The sequence below is a fragment of the Nelumbo nucifera genome, chromosome 1 (assembly GCF_055504915.1).
Source record: "Nelumbo nucifera cultivar China Antique chromosome 1, China Antique-T2T, whole genome shotgun sequence".
NCBI lineage: Eukaryota > Viridiplantae > Streptophyta > Magnoliopsida > Proteales > Nelumbonaceae > Nelumbo > Nelumbo nucifera.
In genome coordinates this window covers 215,752,147-215,773,612 of record NC_142649.1, presented here as the reverse complement: position 1 = coordinate 215,773,612, position 21,466 = coordinate 215,752,147, and the positions used below count along the sequence as shown (strand labels likewise).

The 21,466-nt window shown below is 35.6% G+C and overlaps 1 protein-coding gene and 1 pseudogene across 5 annotated transcripts in view; both read left to right on the top strand.

Annotated features, from left to right (window-relative positions):
- LOC104604649 (ubiquitin carboxyl-terminal hydrolase 9-like) overlaps positions 1-4,250 on the top strand; it is a 38,585-nt gene extending 34,335 nt beyond the window's left edge. For 2 of the 4 annotated variants that reach the window (XM_010269084.3, XM_088896180.1), the window contains 6 exons: positions 637-807; positions 1,654-1,911; positions 2,004-2,152; positions 2,461-3,027; positions 3,111-3,387; positions 3,727-4,250. In XM_010269084.3, coding sequence (XP_010267386.1) covers positions 637-807; positions 1,654-1,911; positions 2,004-2,152; positions 2,461-3,027; positions 3,111-3,387; positions 3,727-3,843 — 1,539 coding nt within the window. In that variant the 3' untranslated portion in view covers positions 3,844-4,250. Of the gene's footprint in view, positions 1-636; positions 808-1,653; positions 1,912-2,003; positions 2,153-2,436; positions 3,028-3,110; positions 3,388-3,726 lie in introns of all 4 variants that reach the window. The other 2 variants (XM_010269082.3, XM_010269083.3) reach the window with 1 other exon arrangement.
- Positions 4,251-4,903: 653 nt separating this feature from the next.
- Positions 4,904-20,851, top strand: LOC104604650 (serine/arginine-rich splicing factor SR34A-like; annotated as a pseudogene). The gene is made up of 14 exons (XR_016081090.1): positions 4,904-5,601; positions 5,722-5,980; positions 6,852-7,104; positions 7,259-7,380; positions 9,293-9,358; positions 9,470-9,544; positions 15,513-15,621; positions 15,735-15,781; positions 15,864-15,921; positions 16,602-16,651; positions 16,752-16,808; positions 17,190-17,263; positions 17,360-17,440; positions 17,561-20,851. The product of XR_016081090.1 is annotated as a serine/arginine-rich splicing factor SR34A-like (transcript).
- Positions 20,852-21,466: the final 615 nt, after the last annotated feature.

Genomic DNA, 21,466 nt, shown 5'->3' with positions numbered 1-21,466 from the left:
AGGCACAAGATGATCCCAAAAACTGCTATGTGTTTGCCTTGACAACTATGAAAATAAGTTTAAGGTAGTGCTTTAAAAGTGCAAGGTGCAAAAAAAGCACATTGGGAAATTTGTGCCTGAGGTGCAAGGCGCAAGGTAAGGCACATGCCTTTTTGAAGCAAGGCATAATTTTTTAAAAATTCATGACGTACAAAAAATTGCAAAAAATGTATAAGTTAAATATTGCAAATTTTAATTTTAAACTATATTTATGTTGTAAAAAGCCTATTAGCTCAATTTAAAATACATAAACATAACATAAAAACATATTCAAAGTGAAAATGCAAAAATAGAATCAAACTTAACATATAAAGCACAGAAGCACTCAACAACCCAAGCGTGGCATACTTTCAGCCTCTATTTCTTTCCAAATCACATGATTCCAAATAGCTAATGTGATAATGAATATCTTTCATTCCTAATTCTATGAGCCACCTCTATTCCAAGCCCTTTGAGGCATGCCCAAACAAATCCATGTTAACTATTTTATAACTTTAATTATAATTGCTTATCTTGTAAAAAATGTCTTGTTTAAGAAGAATGAATGAATGGCATTAGAAAAAGAAATGTCTTGTATTAAAAGTTCTCTCTCTTCAGGAACTTTTGGCTTTTCTATTGGATGGGCTGCATGAAGATTTAAATCGTGTCAAACAGAAGCCCTACATTGAAGTGAAGGATGCAGATGGCCGTCCAGATGAGGAATTTGCAAAGGAGTGTTGGCAAAATCACAAAGCTCGAAATGATTCCATAATTGTAGATGTTTGCCAAGTAAGTGGTTGATTTAATAATCTATTACCATTGTTGTCTTCCCCCTTCTCTATGGTATCAACAACTTTTTGATGAATAGATTTAAATACCTGAAAAGTCAGTAAGCTATAAGGGGGCCATTCTTGAACCAACCTGTACTGCAAACTTGCCTTTTTCTCTTCTCCTGAATCAGGTTGAGTAGTTCACATGGGGAATGCCTTTTTTTTCAATGAAAAATAGGTCTTCTTAGTTGCAGCCCTATGAATAATGAAGTTGCTATGTGTTGCTAGAGGTGATCTTTCTTGAGGAAGTTCCATTTTTGGTGCAATAATGGCTGAAATTGCAGCTTAAGCAGAAAACTTTTAACAAATATTTTCCTGTTTGGAATATTTGCCATCGGTTATGACACCTTTTGAAATGATATTTGATAATTGTAATGCTCAGCAAGCTTGTTATATTGGTTATAGAAAGTTAAAATATTTATATAGTTATAAAAATGCTAAAATATTTATATAGTCAAGTCTATTGGATATTTAGGGTCAATGATTTACGCATGTCAGTTAGCTACAGACAAGCAGCTCAGTAGGCACGACAGGGGGTTAACCCTCAATTGACACAAATGTTAGAGCCTGATCTGCCAGGTTACAAATGTTCAGGATTCATTTCTTTGAAGAGACAAGCCTGGTGATGGGTCTAATATTTGCAATTTAGATCACCAGAAATACTTATCCTGTTGCATTAAGTAAAGGATCTGCTTCATTTAGCTGATTCTTTTGAGTAATTTTGGGGTTTTCTTTCTCTCAAAAACTCGATAGGATATTCCATCATTTGGTTGCTGAAATTATGAAAATGGTCCCAATTTTCCAGGGTCAATACAAGTCAACATTAGTATGTCCAGTTTGCAGAAAAGTTTCAGTGACATTTGATCCCTTCATGTACTTATCTTTGCCATTACCTTCAACTGTCACAAGGACAATGACAGTAACTGTGTTCTATGGTGATGGGCGTGCTCTTCCCATACCCTACACTGTAACATTGCCAAAACATGGCTGCTACAAAGATCTTAGTCAGGCCTTGAGTACTGCATGCTGCTTAAAGGTTGATGAAAGCTTATTGCTTGCTGAGGTAACATTACATTATTTCTTTGATTGTTTTAGAAACTCGTTTCAGCTGGGGAGTGGGGGTTCCACAGTTTCTTAAGTAGTATGTTTTTCCAGGTTTACGAGCATCAAATATACCGGTACTTGGAGAAGCCTTTCGAACCATTATCTATGATAAAGGATGATGAGCATATTGTAGCTTATCGATTTCCTAAAAAACATGATGGATTGACAAGGCTGGAGATAATTCACAGGAGCAAAGTAAAGTAAGTCCCTTTGCATAGCAAGGATTTTTTTTCTTCCATATAAAAAAATGAGCTTCCATGTGTGGGTGCAAATGTGTTTGACTTTGTTAATAATAAAGGTTCCTAGCTAGTGAAATATTTCCTTTTCATTTTTGGAAGTATCTGAAGACATTTTGGTTCCACAAAGCATGAGCTTAATTATGTCAAGTAATTATTCATTGGAGGCAATTTTTTTTGCACCAGTTGTTTTCTTTTTGCAACCCCTCTCCCAAAATGTTTTGTGTGTGTGCTTCTGTGCTTATTAGTGATGGAAGGATCTATTGCTCCAGAGGTTCATCAGAGATGCTCAACAGTTGGGACAGGAAGCTTTTTGGAGCACCATTGGTTACTTGTTTGCCTGAGGGTGCACAAACAGAAGCTGATATTCAAATTGCTATTCGTAAAATGCTTGAACCATTGTTGCGAAGAAAAGCATATTTTCCTGTTAATTCTGTCAATTCGAGCAGGGAAAATGGCTGTGCTACAGGAGTTGATGTTGATAGACCAGTGAACAGTTACAGTCCTCAATCTGAACTTAAGAATCACACAGACGACATGGAACTAGAACATACATCTTATGGGGAATCATTCTTTCAGCTCTTTGAGACTGATGAAAAGGGTTTGAAATGCAGTCCCATTGGAGATGGTTATCTTATTAAACCTGGCCAATCTATAAAGGTACTTTTGGATTGGTTTGAGAAGGAAAACGAATTATATGATTCTAGCTACCTTGAGGATCTTCCTGAGGTATACAAGACTGGGTTCACCATGAAGAAGACACGGCAGGAAGCTATTTCTTTATTTTCATGCCTGGAGGCGTTCTTGAAAGAGGAACCTTTAGGCCCTGATGACATGTGGTAAGTTCTCTCACATCTTAAGTTGCATTGTCATTTTAATGTCAGCTAAATCTGTCTTTATCATCTCTTGCTTCTCAATGCAGGTACTGTCCTAGCTGTAAGGAACATAGGCAAGCTACCAAGAAACTTGACTTGTGGAGGCTGCCAGACATTCTAGTTGTTCACTTGAAACGATTCTCATACAGCCGATATCTGAAAAACAAGCTTGATACCTTTGTACATTTCCCTGTTCATAGTCTTGATTTAAGCAAATATGTAAAGAGCAAGGATGCTGGTCCTCAATCTCATGTGTATGAGCTCTATGCCATTAGTAATCACTATGGTGGCCTGGGGGGAGGGCACTACTCTGCCTATGCTAAGGTAAGATGCTTGCTATTTGCTTTTTACTCTTTTTCAAAGGCAGGGTAGTTTGATTCAAATAGTCTGCAAGCATATTTTACTCATCTCTTCTAAGATTAGATCTTGAGACAGCCTTTCTTCTCTTATGTGGTGGCATCATTAGAGATATCTTATTTACAACTTGGACTACAGAACCAATTGCTTAATTACCTGAATGAGTAGGTGTTTTGTTGGCAAGTAATTGCAACTGTGCATCAAAGCCAATTTTGACTAGTCAAAGTCACCGGCTTGACATAATTTTGACCATTCAGTAGACATTGTGATTCCATGTCTAATGATATGCTTTATCTGAGTCTGCAGTTAATTGAAGATAACAGATGGTATCATTTTGATGATAGTCACGTTTCTCCAGTCAATGAGGAAGAGATCAAAACCTCAGCAGCTTATGTTTTGTTCTATCAAAGAGTTAAAAGTTGAAACTAAAACCAGATATGACGGGCCATTACATGCTCATTCACCAAGCTGCTGAAGTCCATGATGAAATACACGGCATCTTTTTTCTTTTATTTTGTTAGCTCTTCTCCTGGCAAATACTGCACTGCCCTGAACATTAATACTTGTTAGATGGAATACTCGTGTAGTTTGGGGGGGGGGGGGTGCAAGTGCAACCTGTCCAGATTCTGATTGATGAGAAATGTAAGTTGAAATAGATGTAGAGGGATGCAGGGACAACGTGGTAAGGAAATTGGGATATTTCTATTACGATTTTTGGGGCTTAGGGAATTTTGATGTGGTATTATGGAAGTACACAAATTGTATCAGTAATAATCTGTATTTATAGTTTACATTTTAGCATGTTGTCTATGGAATTTTCTTTTGACTAACCTTTTCTAGTTTTCTTCGTCTTTGGTTGGTTATTTGTCCTTGTATTAAGCTATACTTGTATTGAGGAGATATGATTGAAATTGGATTTAGATAAATTCTTGCTCGCAATCGGTTTGACTTAGGCCATGTTTGGGAGTGTTTATGTTCAAAACAAGTGTTTAAAAACAAGTGCTTATTTGAATAAGCACTTGTTTCAAAGCATCCAATCCGAAGTGAATGAATAAAAGTACTTTGATAGAAGTGCTTTTACAAAAGTGCTATCATAAAAGTACTTCTATAAAAATATTTTTATAAAAGTGCTTTTTATAGTGTTTTTGTAAAAATGCTTTTTTAAAGTGCTTTCCTAAAAGTGTTTTTATAAAAATACTTTTTGAAAAGTACTTTAATAAAAGTGCTCTTATAAAGTATTTTTACAAAAGTACTTTTATAAAAGTAATTTTTTAAAAATGTTTTCATAAAAGTATTTTTGTAAAATTACTTTCATGTAAAAGTACTTTTATAAATGTGAGTTTGTAAAAGTATTTTCCTAAAAATACTTTACTTTCGTAAAATGCTTTTCATAAAATTACTTTATAAAATTCCCTTTGTAAAATGATATATTTGGTATTTTAATAATTTACTATGGATAATTTTGAGAGTAAAATTTTAATAAGGACTTATTGTATAAGCACTTAAAGAAAGCTGAAAATTTGGGTTTAAATAATAAGTACTTATTTCGGGCTTATTTCTCAAACACTAATTAGTGCTTAATGGTGTGTTTTTTGCCCAAATAAGCACTTATTTTCCTTAAACGAAAATAAGCACTTAGAAAAATTAACACATTTGTATCTTTCCTAAACGAAGAAGTATTGTATTTAAGGCCATGTTTGGGTGTGTTTAAAGAACGATCCAGAACCGTTATGGCCACCGGTGTCTGGGTCGATGGTTTGATTGTTCGATCCGAACTGATGGCCTGTTTTGACAATAAATAAAAAATAGTTAAAATTTAGAAGCGGTTAAAAACCGTTGGTTGATGGTTTGCCCGCCCAGTCATTAAGCATGACAGAAAGACAAAGCTTTTAAGTTTTTAAAACATGGCATTCTTCTTCTTTCTTCTTTATTCCTCTCTTCTTCACTACTGCATACACCATCAAACGAGAGCAGGGGTTCCGCTTTCTTTCTTATTTCTCTCTTTTTCTCTTTTCGTGTCCCTTTCTCCCCTTTTCCTCTTCCTTCTTCCCCTTTTTATTTCTTTTATTTTACTCCCTTCCTCCTGCTTTGCTGATGGTAAAGGTCCTCAAGTATCACCGAACAGAGTTTTGTTTCAGCATCAATGCTGAGTTTCCTTTGGTTTTTATAAAAGCAAAATAGGTGTGCCTCTATTCTTTTTTAAAAAATCACTTATAATTTCCTCTTAGCTTAGTGTACTCTTGTAAAAATTAATCAAGAATGATTGCCTTACATTTTTTTTCATCTTCTCTTTTGCTCTAGAGAACATAAGAAGAAGAAAAAGGAAGATAAAACTGAACCCGTTTAAACCACCCTATTGCTGTTCGCTTATTATTATATCTTCCGGTCTAGAATCGAGATAAGCATATCGGGTAGTCGCCGTTTTCCACTGTTCAAGCCTTCTTCTGAGGTTGATGCCCTTATATTATCCGGAAAATAAACCCTACTATCCTCACTGTTGGAAAACCTGTTTTCGTGGATCACTGTCGGTGAACGAAAAGAAAAGCAGGGCATTATATTGGTACGGTATTTCCTGCATTATCTTTCTTCCAGTTACTTTTTAGTTATTTTTATTTTTATTTTATATATTTGTTCGTTTTTAGATGCTATTCGGTCCACAGGACGTCGTCTTTTTTTTCCCAATTTACGTGCTTCTCCTCCTCTCCCACTTCATGCGCGGATGGTACAGTGGTTACATTGTAGATATCTGGACTGCTTTCTTGTATGACTACTCGTTTCAGATTTTTAAAAACCATTACTGGTATAGAGTAGCATGTAGCTTAATTATGAGGGATTCAGTTTTCATCGCACCACATTTTACCTGTGTTCAGTGTTCACCTTTGGCTTTTGTCAAGGAGCTAGCACTTTGTGCGAACCATTGTTTTTGGAGTTCATTTTGAAGGATCAACCCATAACTCTCCATAATTCCCACCCCCAACAGCCACCACATAAAATTACAGGGGAAAGATAAGCTTCAGAAATAAAAGCATAAGTTCCAGGGCGCCAAGTTCTTGGAATTTTTAGTTTCCTCCATTTTTGGTTAGAAAAAATTGCATTGAAAATGTAGTGTTTATTATTATGTTTGTATGGATCATTCTTTATGTCTAAATTTAGAACATGTTCTAACTTTATGAGGCAAATAGGCAAGGTAGAAATTTTGTGGCGACCACTCTTTCTCATCTACTAATCTCCTATAAAGCTGGCTTATTAAAAAATGGTTATAACTTTGTTGTTTATTGCATAGAGAAAAAGCAGGACACTGAGAGTATATATTGCATATTTCCCAGGTCTGCTTTCTTCAATGCAGTTTGAAGAAAGCTATTTAGGTAAATACATAGATCTTTTTTCTGCCTTTATGGTGTGTAATAACACAGACACTTTCTTTATGGTAGATGAAAGACGCTGAGACAAATAGAAGCTTTGCAACCATACATAGGGATGTAGAGAGGGAGTGGGAGAAACCAGGGTGGAGTTTTATGTATTTTGATCTCATGCTCAGGAGATCTTCTACGCCTCTGCATAAAATCAAAGAGTGGATGAGGATATCAAAATTTTATTTCAAATTTATTATAGCTGCGGAGCATCTTGGAGCATATGAGCAATGGAGCTTGCGGAGCACCACTCACATCGAGGATTGCTCTCTTGGTTTGCTTCATAGTTTTGGTTTTGCTTTAATTGCAGTCTTGTGGAACATTTTCATAGTGCTCAGGAATTGTTAGCACCACCTTCTGGAATTCTTTGATTTTGAACAGAGGAATACATTTTGATTACGATGCACCTTTTTGCATGTGCGGGAAAGTGTGTTTGTTGAGGTTGAGCTCTACATTATTAGAAATGAGTGGTCATTCTGCTCGCACAATCTATGTTGGCAACCTACCTTCAGATATTCAAGAGTGGGAAATTGAAGATCTCTTCTACAAGGTTTGGTTAGTTACTTCTTCAATATTGCTTGAAGGATCATTAATATGTTTCCTTATTTTCACTCACATTGATTAATATACTGCCTTGGAGGAAACTTATGCAATAGCATTACTTAGGGGCCGTTTGGCAAGTCATTTTTGAAAGATCTTCTGGAATCTCTGACATTTCAAAGACGTAGTGAGCTTTTGCATTAATATCTTGACAGCCTCCCTGTTCGGCGTGTCTTTTCACGTGGGCTTTCGGCTTTTTAGAAGCCCACAGCCCCGAAAAGACACGGGAAGCCCGTTTTGGGTTATTTCTGGGAAGCTAATGGAGCTTTTCACCTTTTTTTCAACTTGTCTTCACACGGAAAGACACACCTTAACCAAACAGTCTTCAAGCTGCTAAGATCTTGATGTAAAAGCTCACATCGTTTTTTGACTATTAGATCTTCCATAAGATCTTTCAAAAAAGACTTGCCAAACGACCCCTAGATTTTCATGCAGAATTCATGATGCTTGTCATATTTCTCGTTTTCTGCTTAGCTATGCCTTTTTGTTGTTTTGCACTTGATGAATGCTGATCTGTGAAAATAGTTCTTAAGGATCACCTTGACAAATTCTTCCCCACCCAAAAAGAAAAGACCCATAATTTTACTAGCTCAAACATCTTCTCCTACCACTTCTTCCATATCAATTTTCTTCTCAACCGGCCTTGTTTGATTAAGGATCTCATCATTATGCAGTCTCTTGAAGTTATGACAAGGCCCTGCTCCCGAGACCCCATATTTCAATTCAGAGAAACCTTAGTCACATGTACCAGATGCCCTGAATTTCTTCCTTCTGATATTTTTGGGTTCAAAGGTAATTTACTTTTTACTCTATCCTCTTTCACCATTCCATCCTCGCTTCAGACCTCTTCTCTGCCCAATCTCCATTCTACAATTTCAACAAAACTTCCCGAGTCAAAAAAATCCTCACCCTCAACGCGATTCTTATTTTTTCTAGAATCCTTCTCATCATTTAGCATCCTCCTCCTCTGAAGAAATGCTTTCACTTTCTATTGTTGACAATTCAATTTCTTAAATAGCACTATCTTCCCCTGCCTCAAGATCAGCAGCACTTAACAGCACTTAACTCCATTGTTGTTGTTAATACTTTCATAGTTAACAACTGCATAACATGGAACAAAGGCAAAATTTTGCAAGAAAACCAGTGTGCTCACAAGAGGAATCTTTTATAATTCTTCCTCATTTGATTAAACAATGTGATTTCCAGTTGAATCTCATGATGAAGCATGACCAGTCCAAAAAAACTGATAGTGAAGTATGCCACTTCTTTGCTGAAGGCAAAAGTTTCTGTTCCATTAATAGATCATGTTCACTGATCAAAAAAGGTGGCACTGCCCCCTGCATGAATTATTGATTTCTGTAAAATGCATTTACAGCTGTTGCAGTCTACCAATGTTTATTGATTCCTTCTTTACTCCCAAATGAACCAGCTAAATCTAGTAGCCTTCCTGATTGCATATTATTATTATTTTTTGATAATTGAGATTCTTGATTGCATAATATCTTTTAATTGAACTTTCCAACTAGATGATATCTTAGCACAAGAACATGGGTTTGAAACTGAGAGTGGGCACTTTGTGCTCAAAAAAGCCAATAGTTAGGTCCATATCCGGTCCACCCCTCCCAAGACCTCAGATAGCTGGGAACAACATTGTGTAGTGAACTATTTTAAGTACTCAAAATATATTATTCATTTAGTCATTCAGTTTATTTAGAATAAGGTACCTTATTGCTCAACTCCTTCTAATGAACATATAGAATAATTTCATGGATCATGTTATCTCTGGCATAGGCTGTGATTTTGTGAATTGGTGCTTTTAATAGAGCTGTCTGATATATACATTTTTTAATTTCTATCTACAGTATGGTCGTATTGTGGATATTGAGCTGAAAATCCCACCTCGTCCTCCTGGATATTGTTTTGTAGAGGCATTTTTTTCACTTTGACCTGATGGTATTTATGCTTGATTACACTAATGACAATTTAAATCTTTTTTAGACTACATATATTCAGTAATGTTTTGTCCATTTATTCCACAGTTTGAGGATGCACGAGATGCTGAAGATGCAATCAGGGGTCGTGATGGCTATAATTTTCATGGTTGTCGTTTGAGGGTAACTGGACTTTCCTTACTGATACTTTGTCACTAACCAACCCCCCCCCCCCCCAAAAAAAAAAAAACACCTCCCTAATCCCATATAGGGGTGTCAATGGACCGGTTCTGGATTGGATCCAATTTGATCCAAACCTTATTAAATCGGATTTGGATGGTCCGTTATCATTTAAAAGTGCCTTCGTGTAAAAGTACTTTTATAAAAGTGCTTTCATAAAAGTACTGGATTGGGCCAATCCAAAATAAATTGGTCCATATTCTTATCGGTCTGAATCGGACCTAAATCAAATTCCCAATAATCCGATCATGAGGCCAAACCCTTGTCCAATTTGAAACCGATCAAAATTGAAGTCAACATAAAAACACTATTATGAAAGTAATTTTATGAAAGCACTTTACGAAAACACTTTTATGAATGCACTTTTACACAAGCACTTCTATAAAAGTAATTTTATGAAAAGTACTTTTACGAAAGAACTTTTACAAAAGTACTTTCATGAAAGCACTTTTATAAAAGTACTTTTACACGAAGGCACTTTTATAAAAGTAATTTTATGAAAAGTACTTTTACACAAGTAAAGTACTTTTATGAAATCACTTTTACAAAAGTACTTTTACACGAAAGCACTTTTATAAAAGTGAATTTACAAAAGCACTTTTATGGAAGTACCTTTACAAAAGCACTTTTATGGAAGTACTTTTACAAAAGCACTTTTGTTCATTCACTTTGGACTGGATTGGATTACAGCAGGTGTTGCTTTTTCTATATTTTCTGAATTTCTAATGTTATTTTGGTGTTTGATTCAATTTGGATTGGATTGGACCCAATCCGGTCCATTTGCATTTTATTTGGACAGGGTTGGACTTGGTTTGTATGGATTTGGACTGAATTTGGTCCAGTTCATTTGTAAATGGACCAATATTGGATTGGATCAAATCCAGTCCAATTGACAGCCCTAGTTCCATATGTGTTATGCCATTCTTTATGTGATTTCTTATTTGAAATGGCTTTGGAGTTAAATTCCCCAATTGTAGGGCTATAAATGCATCTCTTTTTCTGCACTAGAATCTGTATCCGATCCCATTAAGGTGGCCCAAATTTGATCTATTTATAATTGGATGCTTATACTCAAACCAGTTCTATATGATCCAATTTGATCCAATAATATTGTTCATACATGTTTGTGCTTTTATCTACATATTAATGCATCTATTAGCAAAGCTGGTTTGAATGTTGTATCTTAACTGAGGGTTCAAATTCAAGTGTCATATAAGTTATTTTCAAGTCATTTTATCCTTGATTTACAGTATCAAATTCCTTTTTAGTTCAATTTCTTAATAACATATGATATTCATATTATTTTTAGTTTAATTGATTAATTGTATTCAATATCTGAATCTGTTCTGTGATGTAATCCGATTCCACTTTCACTCAACCCTAATCCCATACAACCAATGGCTTTAAATAATCAATGGACCCAACTATTATCAGAAATACACATATGCCCCTCTTCCTTCCATAAATACATGCAAGTCCCCAAAAGTTTATCAACATTACAAGTATTCCCCTATAACAGTATAACCTCCAACACTCTTCCTGGAAGAAAACCCAAATACAACCAACCACAATATCTCTCTATACCCTCCCTCAAACTCGAGATGGGGAAACCAACTTGAGTTTGCAAGTAAAGATGCTGAAGCAACCTCATGAAAATCGGCTAATCGTTGAAGCAGCGGCCATACTCGAGATGTTGAAGTAGCCTCTTAGAAACCAGAGTTGGCTTTTAGAAAGTTGAATGAGGTAAAAACATGATATGAATTATGAGCTTGTGTTGGAAAGCCAGAGTGCAGCCATGCCATGGTCTAGTAACCACCAAACAGAAGCTGACCAAAGAACTGAAGCTAGCTATTGAGAGCCCAATCGTAATAACCGAACTAAATAGCCAACTATGTAAACCAACTAGATAACCAGTTAGCTATTGGAGTTGACTAGCAGAAAGGCAACTATTAACTCCATAACCATAACCAGATCAAAGAACTAGAGTTGGAACATAATAAATATTCAAAAGGCAACTGATCCAGATTTCTCAACAATGATTCAAAATGGAGCATAATAAAGAATCATTGATGAAGCATTTCATCAAACATCTTTCATGTAGAACAGACATGAGCTGAAGAAATCAGATATTGACTGATGATGATAACCCAAAATTCACTAAAATATTCGAAACATAGTTTTCAAGGTGTCTAGGCAATTCTGGGCGACACTGAGGCACCTAGGCGAAAAGAATTTCATAATATAAAGAACTAACTTTTGGCTAGTTCCCTAGTTTTATATACCATTCAGTATGTATATTAATTGAAAAATAGCAAATTTCTTTATTAAGAACATTAAATTTCCTCTGAAAAGCATCACAACTAAAAGATAAAAATCTTTTACATATCTTAATTTCATTATTTTCAAAAATAATACTATAATAAGTATTTAATAGAGAATTTTCATATCAATTAGCAGCTAAAGAAGGTCTTAACTTCATATGATAAATATTCAAAATGGAGAGTAAAATAGAAAAAACAAGGATGGTATTTCTGTTTTATTTAATTAGAGAGAGAGAATATAAAAAAAAGGGAACCTCTTGATACTTCTATTCTTTCTTTCCTCTTGCTTTTTTTCTTTCTTTCTATATTTCTTTTTCTCTTCTCAAAACCCTTTGATCTTTTAAATTTCAATAGTAAAACATTAAAACAAAGTATAAATGATATATATAGCATATAATAAAATGTACAAACACACATATTAAGAAGATACAACAATATAAATGATATTATATAAGGCACCCGCCTTGTCATTTTTGTCACCAAGGCGGGTGCCTAGGTGTTTGGGTGAGGCCTAGGAGCAGATCAGAACTGATCATGAATTCATGATAAAGAATGACCATTACAAAAATCGTGCACCATTGGGACATTTTCTCAAACATCTAAAACACCAAATAGTCACCTTGAGCAAGGTTTTAAATTTCGCAACGTATCGGCCGATATGGGCCAATACATATCGTTTCGAAAGAGTTCCGATACACGAAACATGTATAATTTGGTTTCGTATTTTTTCATCTGTATCGGCTTTGTATCGGGCCGTTTCGGGTATGTATCGGCCGATACAACCCAAAATGCGATGATACATACCCGAAACAGGCCGATACGCATTATGTATCAGCCGAATTTAATTTCCCTCTTCTTTTTAAATTTAATTTATCTCTTCTCTCTCTCATTAATATCAATTTTAATTAAGTCTTAAAGTTTGAGACGTCACTAAATGCTAATATAATTTAATTAAATGCTCATTTAAGTTACCTTTGATTACAGCATTTAATATGTCATTAAGTGTTATTTAAGTGAAATAACTTGTTAAAAATCACAAACCAAAGGTAACAAGTTTCGAACCCAAGTCATTTGCTTATAACAATAATTAATTATCCGTTATGCCACCCTTAATTACTTATTAGAATGACATGTTTTTTTATACTTAAAGTAATCTTTCTTGCCTTGGTGGATGTTTCCCAACAATTGCTATAAAGTTGATTATTAATATTTATATAATAATAAGATGAATACAAGTTATATTTATTTATTAAAAATTAAGGTATATATTAACTTGTATACATAATAATATTATCTAAATCTATATATAATAAATATTAACTAATAAATGATTTCAAAAAAATATTAACTAATGAATATTAGTATATATATACACACATTTTAGTTCTCTTATTTTTCAATGGTTACTAATTATATCCCGATACTTTATATAAATCATTAAAGAATGGTTTTTATGTTTAAATAAATTAGTTATACTCACATAAAACTCATTTTTATTACTGTTCATATTTTTAAGGATGTTTTTTGGATTTTCTAGTGTATCCATGTGTATCTTGATTTTTCGTCTCTTAAAATTACCTTTCCGATACACCTTGCGTTTCCGATACTTTGAACCTTGACCTTGAGATCAAAACTACTTAGTGAGCTTAGTCTGATGCTATGGAGCATAAATCCTAAGTCAAAGAAGGAAAATATAAATTCTGTTTGAGGAGTCGTCATTTCCAGAGCCAACAATATAGAAAATCCAAAAAAAAAAGGCTACAGTGGCATTAAAATAAAAACTGGAAAATGCCCTAGTTTATCAACCGGATCAGACTTCTTTGCACAAATGACCATTTGGTCTTCTTTCTTATGTAAAAAACAACCTGAACTCTAGAAGCTCAAGTCCAGATTTCACCAGGTGTATCAAAAGAAAAATCAAATCTGATATTACTTTTTCATGGGTTCTGACAAAACCATTGAGAAGCAATATCACCCCTTTAGGGGTACAGAAAAAATGATAAAAAAAACTCATAAATATTCTTCATCGAATGGTTAAAGTCCCTGAAAGATTGCTTTATACAGGTTCAAGCACCACAGAACTTGGGTAATAGTACCCAAGAAGAAAATAGGGAGCTTAAATAAGTAGAAGACCCAATTATATCAGAATTACACACATGCCCCTCCTCCTTCTATAAATAGATGTAAGTCCCCAAAAGTTTATCAACATTACAAGTATATACTTGTAACCTCCAAAGGCTATGCCAAGTCAGCATGGGCAGTTACGGGAAAGGCATGATGGAAACTGCACCGAACCAAACATCTTTTCTAGGTCTTTGTACACCTTCCCAACATCAATCCAGTCATATGCCATCATCTAAAGCTCTGTTTCACAGATCAGGGCGTCAATGTGGTGATGTTTCATAGGGTTTAGTGGCTAGGATGGCTGTTTTGCACACCTATTTATGCTTGCTGATAGTGTTGTGTATGTCCATGCCCTTAATTTCTTTTAAAATTAATGTTTTGCACACCTATTTAAGCTTATGTATTTTTATTTCACCTAATAGATTTTTAAAACATTTAATTTCTTTAAAAATTAATGTTTTCTTATATCTTATATATTAAATGTTTTTCTTTTCTTTTCAAAAAATTGCCCTTTGCTTTGTCTAAGCGCGCCCTCAGTTTGTGTCTCAGGCGTTAGAAGGCCCTTGATCTTTTATTGTGCATTTTGCTTTTAAAACACTGCTTTAGTTGTAGGCATAATGCCCAATTGAAAAGAGGATACTGTAAAGGATTTTTAACTCCCTATGAGAGACCTACCTTCATTTGGAAGGTGGGGTACTTGTGGTGCATTAAGCACTTCCTACTTCCTACTTTTATTGGAAGACAAGAGTGCCCCTCTCTCTTTCTTCTATGTTAACTAGTTTTTCTTCTAAACAATAATTCCTTTATTCATTGAACTTGATTCACATGCTCACCTTGGCTTGTCAGGGCTGTATAACTGCATAAGTGCAGTGTCTGCTCAACTTTACTCATGGAAAATATGGTGCAGTCTATGGGCTCATTTTGAAGTGCTGAGCTGAAGATTCAGCTAAGCTGGTTCAGCTTCTTTGTAGCACTCCAGATAAGCAACTATAGGAAGCTGAAGCGACAGCCCTTAAAATGACTGACTAACAGCCAATTTGGGCTCTCCGGAATTTTCACCTAACATTAGCTTATAGGCTGTCTGTGAGAGCCCACCTCTGAAAGTCAGAAGCCACTGCACTTCAGCCCTTCCAAACAGGCACTATGTCAGGTATATCATCCATTCATACTGACTATGAAAACCTGGCACTGTTAGTAAACACTATGTCAGGTATATGGGTGCAGGAACATAATGTATAAAAGGTAGATTAATGAGGTGGATATCTAGACATGGGGCCATTAGGAATGATAGAAATAAATGGGAGTAGGATAACACTTTATTATAATTTGATTTCTGTTCCTTTTTAGGAGAGTTCCAAGGTGAGCATCCTTCCATTTCTAAGTTATAGCTTTAAGCTGAGATCATTAATGTACAGAATCGTGACACATTTTTCTTTATATGATTTCTTGTTTGACACTCATTGCAGGTTGAGCTTGCTCATGGTGGTAGAGGATCATCTTCAACTGATCGTCGTGGTGGTTATGGTGGAGGTGGTGGGCGATCTAGTGGTGTTTCACACCATTCTGAATATCGAGGTTCATTTAGTTTGCTTTACTTATTTTTGGTAGGCCTTGGTTGTGGTTTTGCTATAGATTGTTAGATTTTCTTGGATGAAGCTGAATTCTGTTTCCTGCATTTTCCCATGTAGTTGTTGTTCGTTGACTGCCTTCCTCTGCTTCATGGCAAGATTTAAAGGTAAGTTTTACTACATCACTGAATATTCAAGTTCTGAGTCCCCAACTGTACTAATTCATTTAGTGGTATTTTTGTTTTTCAGGATCATATGCGAAAGGCTGGGGATGTATGTTTTGCACAAGTTTTCCGTGATGGTGATGGTATGTTTATTTTGGTAAATATTATTGTTTCATCTGTGCTAACTTGCTAACCAGGGATGATATATGCAGCAGGAGTATAAAATTTCTGTAATACGTTTTTTTATTTTATTTATTTATTGCTCTTTGTATCCACGTCCTTCTCACCCCCTCTCTCATTTATTCAGTATATATTTTGTTTACCTATAAAGAAGTCCATGTGCTACATCAAATGTTCTTTTAATGCATTGATAATTAAAAAAAACAAAGAGGTTCTTAAATAGGTATGGATTATCCTAGTGAAGTAGGCATTGCCTCTGCTGATTGTAAAGAGTAAATATGATTCTTGGTCTACAGTTACAAGTACAAGAAAAATATCCAGGGCGTTATCATGATGGTAGCTAATAAAACACATTTAATCTAATTCATTTGAGGCAATATAACCTTGCAGAAGAATTTCACACTTTGATTGTTTGAACTTTGAACACTTGTGAAGTTTTTTTAATCAATATGTACATATTACCTTACTAATTCATTTCTCTGCGTAAAACAGCAAATTCATGGTGTACTATTACTTTTGTGTTCAATGTATAATGAGTTATTGGTAAAGTCTGAGCCTTGTAGCAGTGCCACAAATTTTCCTGTTGATTTGCTACTATTTTTATAGGCAAACTTCTGCACTAAAGTGCTGAGTGTTGTTTCAGGAACCATGGGTCTGGTTGACTACACTAATTATGAGGACATGAAATATGCTGTAATTACCAGCATATCATTATTATTTCTGCATCTTCTTGTGGTTTACTGCACATGGATTTTTCTTCCAAGTTGACAACATATCTTTTGTTCTGATACAGATTCGGAAACTTGATGACTCTGAATTTAGAAATCCTTTTTCAAGGGCTTATATCCGGGTAATTCTTTTATGTCATACATTTCCCCTTGTAATTGAAGAATTAGTGTGTTTTTTCGGTTGGCAAATTTGGGTGTTCCCTGCAAGGGCATTCACTTTTTGTAATTAATTTATCAAAAACTTGTTTTGCACCTTTTCTATCCATTTGCACGATTTTACAAGCCCACCATTTTGCATTAACTAAGTTTGAAGAAATGCATACTTGTTTTTGGAAATTTTTCTTACACTAAAATGCTTGAGGCATGAATTTTTTTTTTATCAGCAGGCATGAGATTATCCATACACTATATATAAGAATGGAAATGCTTGAATAAAAGGAATCTCCTGCGGTTCAGTAATGGGCTATGCTTCTGTTTCTTTTGTTGAGCGTTAATTGTTGCAGGTGAGGAGCTATGAAGGCAGTCCAACTAGAAGCCATAGCCGGAGTAGAAGCAGGAGCATAAAGAGGAGTCAGAGGTATCATTCTGTACATTGCAATTTTGTAAGATTTATTTATTTATTTTATTTTCACGCCTGTCCCACAGTTCATGATAGTCATACTTCTTTCTGCAGCAAGTCATTAGATCGTTCTGCCTCCAGATCTCCATCACGATCTAGATCTGCATCAAGGTCGAGATCTGCATCTCCTGCCAGGTAATTGGTGGTTACATTATATTTACTGTGGCAATCCTTTTATGCTATTTTAAAAGCAGTTTTGTCGTGTTGCAGTTTGTTTTACTTGGTCAATACATCTTATCCTATTTAAAAATGCAGATAAAAGTTGAGGTCAAGATCCAGGTCAGGCTCTCCACTCAAGGTAAGTTCTTTCCCCTCATTTCAAAAATAGAAGGCATTCCTTCTCACCATTTTTCTTAATGGGGAACACTTTTACTGTGTATTGTTATTATTTGTTTTTGTAAAGCTGTTTTTTTTTTTTTGTAAAGCCCGTAGGCTACTGTGCATTGTTAGATAGTAAAAAGGTAGGATACAGAAATTTGGTGTTATGTTCATATTTTAATATATGTGCTTAGAACTGCATCGTCATTAATACAAATGGACCAAATGGTGACAATTTCTGACCCAACCCACTTGATCCATCCTCTTGCAACCCTCCCGAGTCCATTCATTTAAGATGTGGTGGAATATGGATTGAGCAATCAATTGTCTTTTAAAAAGGGTTGGGTTAGGTTGGGCTATGATTAACCATTTTGGTCAAGACCTGAATGTTTTTTTGGCAGGCAACCATATAAAAGAAGCTGGTTTACATATATCTTCAGTCCTTTTATTCTTAATAAGGATGTATCTACATGGATTTAAATATTCAACTGAGTCAACATTGGCTGGATTAGGTTGGGTTGCAACCCATGTACATATTAGAATTAAGGGTTACTAAATGGACGTGGATGGTTGGTGGATGGGTTGGCTTTCAACCCTTACCAACCCAATCCATCCATTTGCCACCTTAATCTTAACTGTGAATCGCTGCACAATGTTATTCAAAATCCTAATGCACAACAAATACCCCCCTCCGGTCTGCCCCAACATATGGGAGAATGCAAGCTAGTTGTTTAGGGGAGATGAGAGAAGGCTCAAATTGGTTTGGGGCCCAAAACTGCAGTATGTGTCACCTGGTGTTATAGAAGCTATAATATTAAAATATTTAAAATTTCAATGGCCAATATTACTTGTAGAAAACTAATAAAATATGGGGCACAGGGTGATATTAATATTGCACAAGTGGCTAATCCAGAGGGTCCCCTGTTTGGTGGATGGCTTTGGCTACATGATCCCTCCATGTGGCAGAAATATGACAGGTTGTAGGGAAGTTACCTGACCCAACTAGGGTTGATGCTGGAGGCCAGAAGACAGAAAATATTCCATTTTAGTTTTCATGGCATTTCAGTACAATTTTTCACGAACGTAGTGTAAGAATGAATTCATTCTTAAAGGAAAATGGAACTGTGTGCAAAAAAGTTTTTAATATTATTGAAAATAACCATGAGCCACAAAGGCAGATAGCCAGTTAGCCATCCCATAAATTGGCATTCTTCCGACTTTATGACTTCAGCTCCCTTGCCATTATATTTTCACACACTAGTAGAACCCTTTCTTAAATACCTAGAAGTATGTTATTCTTGTTGCTGGAATTAAATAGAACATCTTTATTAAGGAAATGCCTTTAATAAAACCAATTTCTATTTTAGTGAGTTTATTTCATTGCATAATGAATCTATGGACTGTTTTCATATAATGTGACGTTCATTTCCAGCAGTTTTTTCCATCTGTGGTTGAGCCAGCTGATTGGACTGGTTGACCTATTTGTGGGCAATATTTCTAGGTCTGTTTCATCCCCAAGCCATTTGCCTGCAAAAAACTGTTGACTTGGTCAACGACCTAGTGACCCAGCCAGTTGAAGCACTCAATGACCTGGTCTGTGGGTCACACACTAGACATTTATTCCCTTTTCTCTTTTTTTGTATGTATTTTTAGTCATTTTCATCGTTAATAACAATAGTTCTTACTTATCACTTGTTTTTATCTAATATAATGAATATATTATACTAGGGACATGTCCAAAATTTTCTGTAGTTTTATTTATTTTTTATATTTTTATTATTTAATTTATGATATCATGAGTTGACCCATTTAATCCAGATGATTTAACTGCTGACCTGCCGCCCTGATGGAAAATAGGTTCCATTTCTGTATTGGTTTCATAAACACTGATTTCCAAAACCCCAGGTGCTTTCCTTGCCTCGTTCCCCAGTTGGAATGAGGAGGAGAAAAAGAAGAAAAGAAACTTCTGTTGTGCATTAGCCCCTTCTGCTCAAGCCAATTAGATATCACTTCTACTTTTAATTATCTGTCTCTTTTGTGGATTTGGTGCCGGGATGCGGAGTTGCTACTCTCTGAATTTTGCAGTTGGCCTGAAATGGACCTGGCTTTCTAGGGGAAGTCTGCAGGATGGTGGGTGGTGGGAGTCATTGAAAAGCAACAATGCTGCTCTTTGCATTTCGGGGATCCATAGAACCTGTTCTTTCTTTACCCCACCCCCCCCCCAAAAAAAAAAATAAATAAAATAAAATAATAATAATAATAATAATAAAGAAAGAAAGAAAAGAAAAATGAACTTGTTCTTTAAAAATTTTCAGTAATAATAATAATAATATGAGGATGATGGTGATAATTTAATTTTTGTAAATATTACCTTAGTTGAAGAAAATCGACCAAATCACTTGAGTGACTCAATAGTCAAGTGAGATTATGGTCTTTGTAACCATTGAGTGCTTTGGGTTCAAATCTTTATATCCTTAAGGTATTTTGGGATTTATTGAAGGCAAGTTTGGTTCCAAGGCCGTTTCCACTTAAATCAACCAAGGCTGGTTCTCCAAGTTGGTTCAGGTAGGGTAAACCCCTAGGCCCTGGAACCGGCCTGGGTGAGGGGTTGGTTCCAAGAATTTGGAACCAACCACTTGGAACCAAACCCTACCCAGTAACAGATTGGGTAGGGTTGGTTCCTGGTAAAATCTACCCATTTGCTCATCCCTACTCTTTCTGGTTATGTTCAGGTCTGGTTTCCATTCAAAGTGCTAAAATCTGATTGAACTTCTAATCATTTCCAGGTCTGGTTTCCATTCAAAGTGCTAAAATCTGATTGAACTTCTAATCATTTCCAATGCCAAGGCTTATGCATCCTTTCGTACTTCTGCTTTTCTGATCTTATTACTGAAACTTGTCCTTTCAGGCGAGATCTGGTAGTGATTGAACACCTTTCCAGAGTGAAACCTTCATAAATCATAAACGAAGATGAGTTTGAAAAATGTTGTAATATTGGTGGATCCAATGGAAGTGTATCTCATCTCCTGTATTTCTGCTGTTATTTGCTTGCAATTTCAAGTCATGATCTTGGTGGTAGAGAAGTAGAGACAGGTAGCCTCGCCCTTGTAGGTTACTTGGGACGTCAAAGTTCAAGCAACCTCCTTAAAGTTAATGTTTCACATCACTGTATTTACCTTCGACTGCTTTAAAAACTCCTTTTTCAACACGACGTTACTTTCTGAGTTCTGTTTATGCTTTGCTTTGCTTTTCTTTTCTTTTTTTATTTTTTTCATGTGATACTTCTGATGGCAGTTCATAATTGTTAGGGGTTTTTATGGTCCAGTCCAAAAATCCCTTATGCCGTTATTATTAGTCCAGTTTTCTGGCATCGCATTCTCACATTCAGATGGAAGCTATGAAAAATATCGGGTTGCCTTCTGTCACGGTGATGAAAGCTATTACAATGCAATGACTTCATCATACATAATGATGCATAATAACCCCTAGAGTGAGACAGAGATAAACAGATATGCAATGCTTGCGTGCATCATGGACCTTGTCCATTACGGAGGTGTCAAATCACTAGAGAAGGGAAAATCTATGGTACTGGAAAAGTTTTCGCTAATCAAAGCACTCCCGTGAATTTTGATTAATAGGTCCGACTTATTGGTCACCTCTCTTTTATGATCCCAGTTGATTGGTGGTCACCTCTTTCCGGTCTTTAAGAATGCAGGGTTTAGGGGCTGTCACTTGTTTTTATGAAGCCCATGATGGCCAGGCAGGACAAGGTCCAGAATGTTTTGTTTCTCAGCGAGAAAATATGGCCACGTTTGGCATCACTCCGAAGAATCATTTCTGGTG